The 8,838-nt window shown below is 40.2% G+C and overlaps 1 protein-coding gene across 1 annotated transcript in view; it reads left to right on the plus strand.

Annotated features, from left to right (window-relative positions):
• The window catches only part of EIF4G2 (eukaryotic translation initiation factor 4 gamma, 2), a 9,744-nt gene extending 1,467 nt beyond the window's left edge, over positions 1–8,277 (plus strand). The window contains exons 5-21 of the mRNA XM_010194787.1: positions 560–691; positions 785–851; positions 935–1,086; positions 1,497–1,607; positions 2,188–2,271; positions 2,351–2,449; positions 2,688–2,829; positions 2,918–3,078; positions 3,512–3,625; positions 4,410–4,535; positions 4,781–4,885; positions 4,972–5,187; positions 5,494–5,752; positions 5,998–6,202; positions 6,678–6,889; positions 7,037–7,158; positions 7,453–8,277. Coding sequence (XP_010193089.1) covers positions 1,003–1,086; positions 1,497–1,607; positions 2,188–2,271; positions 2,351–2,449; positions 2,688–2,829; positions 2,918–3,078; positions 3,512–3,625; positions 4,410–4,535; positions 4,781–4,885; positions 4,972–5,187; positions 5,494–5,752; positions 5,998–6,202; positions 6,678–6,889; positions 7,037–7,158; positions 7,453–7,518 — 2,106 coding nt within the window. The 5' untranslated portion in view covers positions 560–691; positions 785–851; positions 935–1,002 and the 3' untranslated portion in view covers positions 7,519–8,277. The remainder of the gene's footprint in view (positions 1–559; positions 692–784; positions 852–934; positions 1,087–1,496; positions 1,608–2,187; positions 2,272–2,350; positions 2,450–2,687; positions 2,830–2,917; positions 3,079–3,511; positions 3,626–4,409; positions 4,536–4,780; positions 4,886–4,971; positions 5,188–5,493; positions 5,753–5,997; positions 6,203–6,677; positions 6,890–7,036; positions 7,159–7,452) is intronic.
• The last annotated feature ends 561 nt before the right edge of the window (positions 8,278–8,838 follow it).

The following is an 8,838-nucleotide window of genomic DNA, read 5'->3' on the forward strand; positions in this document are numbered from 1 at the left end:
TGCTTTTTGTGTATAAAAGGATATACTGAGGAGGAGGTAGACTCCACGTTCTGACTTTGTACTTTAGAAGTCTCAAGAATCCATAAAGATGATTGGAGATTGTTTGTTTGGTAATCCAGGATGCCAGTTAGCAGCCTTACTTCATTGCCCCCACGCCCCCTCTTTGTTTTCCTGATGAACAAACCTAATGGTCTTGGTAAAGCTACCACAGGTGACCTCTCGGTGTACACTGCTTAAGCTGTTGCATCACTTTGTTTCATCTGTGATCAGATTGGTGATAGTAACTTCAGTGTTAGGGTGATAAACGACACATTTGTCCCTTCACTGGCTAAGGATTATAGAAGCTCTTCGGTAGCATAGAGCAGCTTTTTTGCTTTGTTCTTCAGCACTAAGACTAGTGTTAACATCATTATTTCTGTATGTTTGAAATAGCAAAAAATAGTCAGATATTAATTACAGAGTGGTAATACTCTGTTGTGGAATGGAATATTGCAGCTCACTTTCCTAGTAACATTTGCATCCTACTCAGTGCTACCTTTCTCAAAATAAATTTATTTAGATCGTAGACAAAGCCCTTGAAGAGCCCAAGTATAGCTCACTGTATGCTCAACTATGTCTGCGACTGGCAGAAGATGCACCCAACTTTGATGGCCCATCAGCAGAGAGTCATCCAGGACAGAAGCAAAGCACAGTGAGTCTCTCTCTCAAATATGGAGTGATAAATTTTGTTAGCACGTATAGTTGTGCTGATGGCTGAATTGTTCCCTTTGTTTTCTTCCCTTAGACATTCAGACGCCTCCTAATATCTAAACTTCAAGATGAATTTGAAAACCGAACCAGAAATGTTGATAGTAAGCTTTAAACCACTTTAATACAGAATTTATTTATCTTCCTTTTCACAGCCATGCTAACTAGGCTTTCTTTTGTTTCCCAGTCTATGATAAGCATGATGGTCCCCTCCTCCCTGAGGAAGAGGAACAGAGAGCCATTGCCAAGATCAAGATGCTGGGGAACATCAAATTCATTGGAGAACTTGGCAAGCTTGATCTTATTCATGAATCTATCCTTCATAAGTGCATCAAAACAGTGAGTATGCAGATTAGGTGGGCGCTAAGAGCAAATTGGGACTTCTTAACTAAAAGATGTGAATAATTATCCTCCTTTGGTTATCTTGGAGCATAAAACAGCACAAAAATGTCTCTTGTCAATTCTGTATGCTCCACAGTTTAAAACAGTCTTGTGGTGTGATTAAACAGTAAAATGGGCTTTGTTTAAAGCTGTGGGCTTTGTCTCCAAGTGAAGGTGTAGTTTGGCCTAGACAAAAGTACCAGAAAGTACATACACTTAGGACTATTAACTACTTCAATTAGCAGTTCTTAAACTAACTTTCAAGTCCATTTATCTTCAGAACAAGATGAAATATTGCTGTATGTACCTGTGTACAAAGTTGTCATTTATAATATGTCGGAATAACCAATTTTCCTTAATTATTTCAGCTTTTGGAAAAGAAGAAGAGAGTCCAACTCAAAGATATGGGGGAGGATTTGGAGTGCCTCTGTCAGATAATGAGGACAGTGGGACCTAGATTAGACCATGCAAAAGCCAAGGTATGTGCATATCCACTGCAGTCACTAAACTAGTTAAATTCTGTGGCTAAGACTTGGTTGCCTGAACCCTCTGCATTCAGAGTTCTAGTCATAATGACAAAACTGAGGTCTGACTCGAAGAGCAAGAGTGCCAGCTATTGCTCCTCCATCAAATCTCTTCATAGCAAAAAAGGCCAATCCTAGAAATGGTTTAACAAGTCTTTCCAGAATGCAGTTATGGTCATTAGGAAGTCGTAAAAGTGAGAACGTTGTTTCTGTAAATCTTGCTTGAAAAGATGTAGTGAGAAACTCTTCTGAGCACAACTGAGTGATCTGACAGGTGTAATTTGGAACTTGACTTGCAAGTTCTGAATGTAAACTTGAAATGGTAATGAGAATATCATCTTCGACTCAGATGAGATGTCTTCTTGTATTTGCTTTCCTTGACATCTGCTGCCATCAGAGGAGGTAGAGATAGCAGGAAAGGGCTCTGTGCTATTAATTGATATTGGATGTCTCAAATGAGGTCACTTTTCCTGAAAATACTGGAAGACATTGGTAGGATTAGCCCTCACTTGTAACACCATTCTTGTTCCCTCAGTCCTTAATGGATCAGTACTTTGCCCGTATGCGCTCCTTGATGTCAAGTAAGGAATTGCCAGCAAGGATTCGTTTCCTGCTGCAGGTATGATGATAAAATTGCTTACTGCTTTTTCTCACAAAGTTGCTTTGAATCCTTTCCTAATAATTCGTTGTGTTCCTAGGATACTGTGGAGTTGAGAGAACACAACTGGGTTCCTCGCAAAGCTTTTCTTGACAATGGACCAAAGACTATCAATCAAATCCGTCAAGATGCAGTAAAAGTAAGCGTTGCATGTCAAGTCTTGTTCTTGGCCTTTGCTTAAGTGTTAAAGTAAATCCTTACGCTGTTTACTGCATGCCACAAAACAACTGCCATGCACTTAAAAGTAGTTCTCACAGCAGAGTGACAGTAAGGGGTTAAGGGTTAAAGTCAGATGGACTTTTATAGTTCAGGGCTAAAACCTTTACTTCTCAGGGACTTATTCCAAACTGACTAAAATTATAACTTCTGTTTTAAAGGATCTAGGAGTTTTTATTCCTGCTCCTATGTCTCAAGGGATGAGAAGCGACTTCTTTCTGGAGGGACCCTTCATGCCACCCAGGATGAAACTTGACAGGGACCCACTTGGAGGGCTTGCTGATATGTTTGGACAAATGCCAGGTATAGTGAAACTGCATGGCCTGTGTGATGACTGTGCCTGTGCTGTACTGAACAAGAGCTAAAATTGTCTTGTCTCCTTATTACACAGGTAGCGGAATTGGTACTGGTCCAGGGGTTATTCAGGATAGATTTTCACCCACCATGGGACGCCATCGTGCAAACCAACTTTTCAATGGCCATGGGGGTCACCTCATGCCTTCTGCTCAACCCCAGTTTGGAGAACTAGGCAAATCTTTTCTGAAAAGTCCGGTAAGGAAGATGATGTTCACAGAGCGACTTCAGCATGTTTAGAAGCTCTTCTGCAGATGCGTATGTTATGGATTATAGTCTGCTTATGTTGAAAGGCTTCCTCAGATTTGATTCCAATAAGAACTGATGCTCAGCTGATACAAAAATTCTGAACCATTTTTTAAATTGTGCAAGAGATGCAAGGAATACACTTTTATTTTTTACTGCAAGAAAAGGTGCATGTGGCTTTGGTGGGTCAGAATGGTGTGTTTTATTTAAAAGATAGCCCTGTTTTTAGGGATAGATGCTACTTTCCCACCACCCCTGCTCCTTCTTTCTCCCTTCCTGGCAAATAGAATCTTTGTTCCTCTGGTCCCTCTGGTACTACTTACCATATGATGTACGCCACTCCATCATCTGCACTTCTTTCTCTATATCTCCCTTTCTGAAATAGGGGCAAAACCAGCTCTACCATAACCAGAATCAGGGACTCTTATCCCAGCAACAAGGACAGTCGAAGGATATGCCACCTCGGTTTTCTAAGAAAGGACAGCTTAATGCAGATGAGGTACATTACATGCCTACATTACTTAAAGCCTATTCTAAATATTGCCCAATGATTATAGCAAGACGCGTTATTATGAGGACTAATGCTGGAACTCTTTCTCCTCCTTCTCCTTCTTTGCCCCTTCCTCTTTCACCTTACCCGTCACTTTCCTTAGGGTATCCAGCGTCCTATGAGCAAGACTGAGATATGAGGGCAATTTCCTGGGGAGTCCCTTCCTTCCTCCCACACCTCCCCAAGAACACTACTCTGACATCAGTTCCCATGCATCATACTGACAGCAATACATTTAATTAAAGTTTTTAAAAAATCCTAAGCTTTAGAAACCCTGAAGTGGTGGACCAGGCAAAATTTGGTTTTTTTTCCCCTTAAGAACCTACCTAACAGGCAAAACATCAAATGCAAAGTAAACTGCACTGTTATTTCAAGTGTTAACTAGACTTGAATCGTGATTTCTGAGCAATTGGCAAAGTTTTATCTTGGCTGTAAAGTACAGCAGCGAACATACTAAGTATCTTCTTGGGTCTCTAACATACTGCATCTAAAAGGAGCAATTCCAAATCTTGATACCAGTGGAACTAAATACCAGTAACCTGTAGCAAGCTGTGATTCTTTGAGTCGTGCTTTTGGGGGAATTTCAGTACACGTGGTTAATCTGTGTTTAGAGTGTTAACAGAGAAATGGAAGAGTCATGCTGCAGTGGGTTCAGTTGGTGTGCGTCTGTGGCTGTGTGTCCTTGGACAGAATATTTGAAACAGTTTGAGTTTTTTCTGACATTTGTTTACAGATTAGCCTGAGACCTGCTCAGACTTTTCTAATGAATAAAAACCAAGTGCCAAAGCTTCAGCCCCAGATAACTATGATTCCTCCCAGTGCTCAACCACCACGCACTCAGACACCACCTTTGGGACAGGTAAATATAAAAATAACTGTACACTGTTGGCTATACTTAATTTCTCCATGCAACTAAAACTTAGACCAGCTTCTAATATGGGAGGGGAGAGAGAGAAGTCTTTCATTGCGCTGAGCAGGATATATGGAAAGTCTGCCTGAAAAAATAATTTGACTTCCATCTGCCTGTGTACGTAGTTGGTGTTCTTAAGCTTGATGTAAGTGTAGGTAGATGTGCTGCAAACAAATTACGGTACTGTCTTCCAGCCTCCTCAACTTGGTCTTAAAACAAATCCACCACTTATACAAGAGAAGCCTGCAAAGACCACCAAGAAACCACCTCCTTCTAAAGAAGAGCTACTTAAACAAACTGTAAGTTAGGCATGTAATACTTCAAGAAGCTCTAAGTGTTCTTTGAAAATGAATGTTTGCTTATTTTTACACTTTTTTCCCTTTAGGAAGCAGTTGTGACTGAGTATATGAACAATGGAAATGCCAATGATGCTGTCAATACTGTGAGAGAAATGAGAGCTCCAAAACACTTCATTCCTGAGATGTTGAGCAAAGTAATCATTCAATCCCTAGATAGATCAGATGAAGACAAAGAGAAAGCAAGTACTTTGATCAGCTTGCTCAAGCAGGAGGGAATAGCCACAAGTGACAACTTCATGCAGGTACTGCAGTCTCATAGGCTCGCAGCCCTTGTTGCGTGGCTGTCCGTGATACTTAGCTGTATACAGACAGAGTGCAGTTTTTTCTATGTCCTGTTGATCTGCAGAGGTAAAAAAATAGTGTAAAATTATGAAGGGGGCATAAAAAGTGATTAAAGGAAGAAATGCAGGTACAGGACTTGTGGAACTGGAAATGGGGAACCTGTTAGCAAGTGATTTCAATGCAGAAATGTGAGGCTCCTGTGTAGTAAGAGTATTTCTGTGCACAAGAACAAAATTACTTCAGAATTTCAACTTGTGTGTGTCAACTGTTTCTTAGGCATTCAGGACCAGTGCCCCAAACTGGAGGTGGACATCCCATTGGTGAAATCCTACTTAGCACAGTTTGCAGCCCGTGCTATTATTTCAGAACTGGTGAGCGTTTCCGAACTGGCTCAACCACTGGAAAGTGGCACCCATTTCCCTCTCTTCCTGCTTTGCCTTCAGCAGTTAGCTAAGTTACAAGATCGTGAATGGCTAACAGAATTGTTCCAACAAAGCAAAGTGAATATGCAGAAAATGTTACCAGGTAAGAGTTAGTACACAGCTTTTATGACACCTCATGTTAGTGTATGGAAGGTGTTTTTTTCCTCTAGTTTTTTTTGTTGTTGTTTTACACCAGAGTAAGATAACACATGAGGGTGTTCTGATGCACTTAACTGCCATGATTCTTTAAAATGGTGTTTCTGAAGAGGTGGTTAGACCTGTGAACCGTTGATGATAGGCTTTACTTAGTACCAGCACTTAAGTGTATCTTTCTTATTTACTTGTCAGAAATTGACCAGAACAAGGACCGCATGCTGGAGATCTTAGAAGGGAAGGGGCTTAGCTTCTTGTTCCCACTTCTGAAACTGGAGAAGGAACTGCTAAAGCAAATAAAATCGGATCCATCCCCTCAAGCCATCTATAAGTGGATTAAAGATAACATTTCACCCAGACTTCATGTAGATAAGGGATTTGTGAATATATTGATGACCAGGTGAGATGATGTCTTGATGCAGTTCAGGCACGTTTTGTAAAGCTACCTATAAGTCACTAACTGTAAAAGCTGACATGTAGCTCTCTGCACAGAAATATGATGAGTAACATAGGGAGGCAAATTGTTTTGGGCAAACCTCATCTGTATTAAACAACCATTGTATTTGAGAAGAAAAGTCTCCAGGCTTGCATCAGTGTGAAGTGTTGCTTTTGCTTGGGAAGGAAAAGTCTAGACCTGTGTAGTCTTTCTAAAACACTTCAGGGCCATAACAAGCAAAACTAGGATTTTTGTTTTGCAGTCAACCATAGTACTGGTAATGCACTGTGGGTGCACCTAACTGCTGATACAAGCAGGAGGGTGTTTCTAGTAACAGCTTGCAGACTGAGCTTGAGTGCTTGTCTCTGTGTTTTAGACCATGAAATACAGCTGGTGTGTCTTAGTTCACAGAACTTTCTTGGTTTTTTTCTTGGCCCAGTTTCTTGCAGTATATTTCTAGTGAAGTAAACCCACCTAGTGATGAATCGGATTCTTCATCTGCTCCATCGAAAGAGCAGCTAGAGCAGGAGAAACAGCTGCTGCTTTCCTTCAAGCCAGTAATGCAGAAGTTCCTCCATGACCATGTTGATCTGCAAGTGAGCGCTTTATATGCGCTCCAGGTGCACTGCTACAACAATAACTTCCCAAAAGGTGGGTGCATCAAGATCTTACCCAAAAGTTCTGTCAGCTTGCTTGTGTCCATGTATGGCTTTCAGATTTGTCAGTACATTTCTTAAAGAGTCGAGTAGGATGTTTAGAAGGTCGTAAAGCTAACAGAGTTTAAATGTGCTTCCACAGGCATGTTACTGCGCTTCTTTGTTCATTTCTATGACATGGAGATCATTGAAGAAGAAGCCTTCTTGGCATGGAAAGAAGATATTACTCAAGAGTTTCCAGGGAAAGGCAAAGCTTTATTCCAGGTAAATTTGGTAACATTAGAGTAGAGGTTTGTCTCTTGTGATCTCTGTTGCACTGAGTGTTTGAGAGTGCTTTCAAACAGTGTTTAAGAGATATTAATATGCAGAAACTTAATGGAGTGGCTCACTAGGAAGGAGTAGGCAAGATGAACTTTTTCTTCACTAGAGGCTTATATTTAGTGCAAAGTGTGGCTGAAAGATTTTTAAAATTAGTTGGGGGGGGGGGAAGCAGTGTTCTACAGAACTACACTGGGGAAATAATTGCAGCTGCTTTAAACAAGTTTTATGTAACTGCAGGTAAACCAGTGGCTAACCTGGCTGGAAACTGCTGAAGAAGAAGAATCTGAAGAAGAAGCTGACTGAAGAACCAGCCAAAGCCTTAAGTTGTGCAAACATACTGTTGCTATGATGTAACTGCGTTTGACCTAACCACTGCGAAAATTCATTCCGCTGTAATGTTTCACAATATTTAAAGCAGAGGTATGTCAATAGGATGTCCTCCGCAAAAGGTTTTTGTAGTATGTCTTAATAGTCTACAATAAAAATATTTTAGAGTATCTTTAATGTGTAGGTAACAGTGTATTAGCAGCATGCAATAATTACATCATAAGGTCTTGAGCAGAAGCAGTCTGTTGCAAGGGTCTTCTTTGCTGCCAGTTATCATAGGCTGTTTTTAAGTTAGAAAACTGAATAGCAACACTGAATACTGTAGAAATGCACTTTGCTCAGTGTAATACTTGAGTTGTTGCAATATTTGATTATCCATTTGGTTGTTACAGAGAATCCTTAACTGTAATCGATGGTTGTTGCCGTAATAGTATATTGCCTGTATTTCTACCTCTAGTAATGGGCTTTATGTGCTAGGTTTTAATATCCTTGAGCCTGGGCAAGTGCACAAGTCTTTCAAAAAAACAGTTTACTTGCACAAAAACTGATCAGCTAAAGAGATGGTTTAATGCCCTTTGGAAGAAGTTATTGTGGGTGTGAAACAAGAGACATGGTGAGAAATCTGAATTGGTCCCTCTATTATATTACTGAAATTAAGTCTACTTAATTTATCAAGACATGTTCATGCCCTGATTTTATATACTTGTATCTATCAATAAACATTGTGATACTTGACTTGTTTCTGAATGTCTCCCAGTAGGAAAGCTCTGACTGACAATTAGTGTACTTACAGAAGGAAACATCGGTGTGAGTTGACTTTGACTGGGACCATCTCGAGATTCTTTTTCTAATCATTGTCTTAGCATGCAAATTTAATTCTAAATCGGGTCACCAGCAAGATTATACAAAACATTTGCTGTGACAAAAGGAAAACTGAATTCTGCTGGAGAAGTGGTCAGAGTTTGCGTTGTGGTCCGGTGTGTGCTTTATCAGTGAGTGTGTGCTTTTTACTTCTAACCTCCTAATGCCTTGAACTGTCCCCAGGTCACCTGCATGTTTCTTAATCAAGTGGCACTGATTATTACCTAGTTGCCTGTTCTCAAGTTGGCTAAAATACCCCATGAAACAGTTAAATCATGTTGCATTGTACAGGCTTGAAATGTCATCTATTAAATACTCAAAATACTTTACTTGCTAGAACCTTGTCCCTAGTGAAATTTTTTTCCTCATTGATACTTGGATTTTAACTGTTGAAAGGTGATGTATTTGTAATGATGAAACTGTGGTGTCTCCTTG

The sequence above is a fragment of the Mesitornis unicolor genome, unplaced genomic scaffold (assembly GCF_000695765.1).
Source record: "Mesitornis unicolor isolate BGI_N332 unplaced genomic scaffold, ASM69576v1 scaffold15131, whole genome shotgun sequence".
Lineage (NCBI taxonomy): Eukaryota > Metazoa > Chordata > Aves > Mesitornithiformes > Mesitornithidae > Mesitornis > Mesitornis unicolor.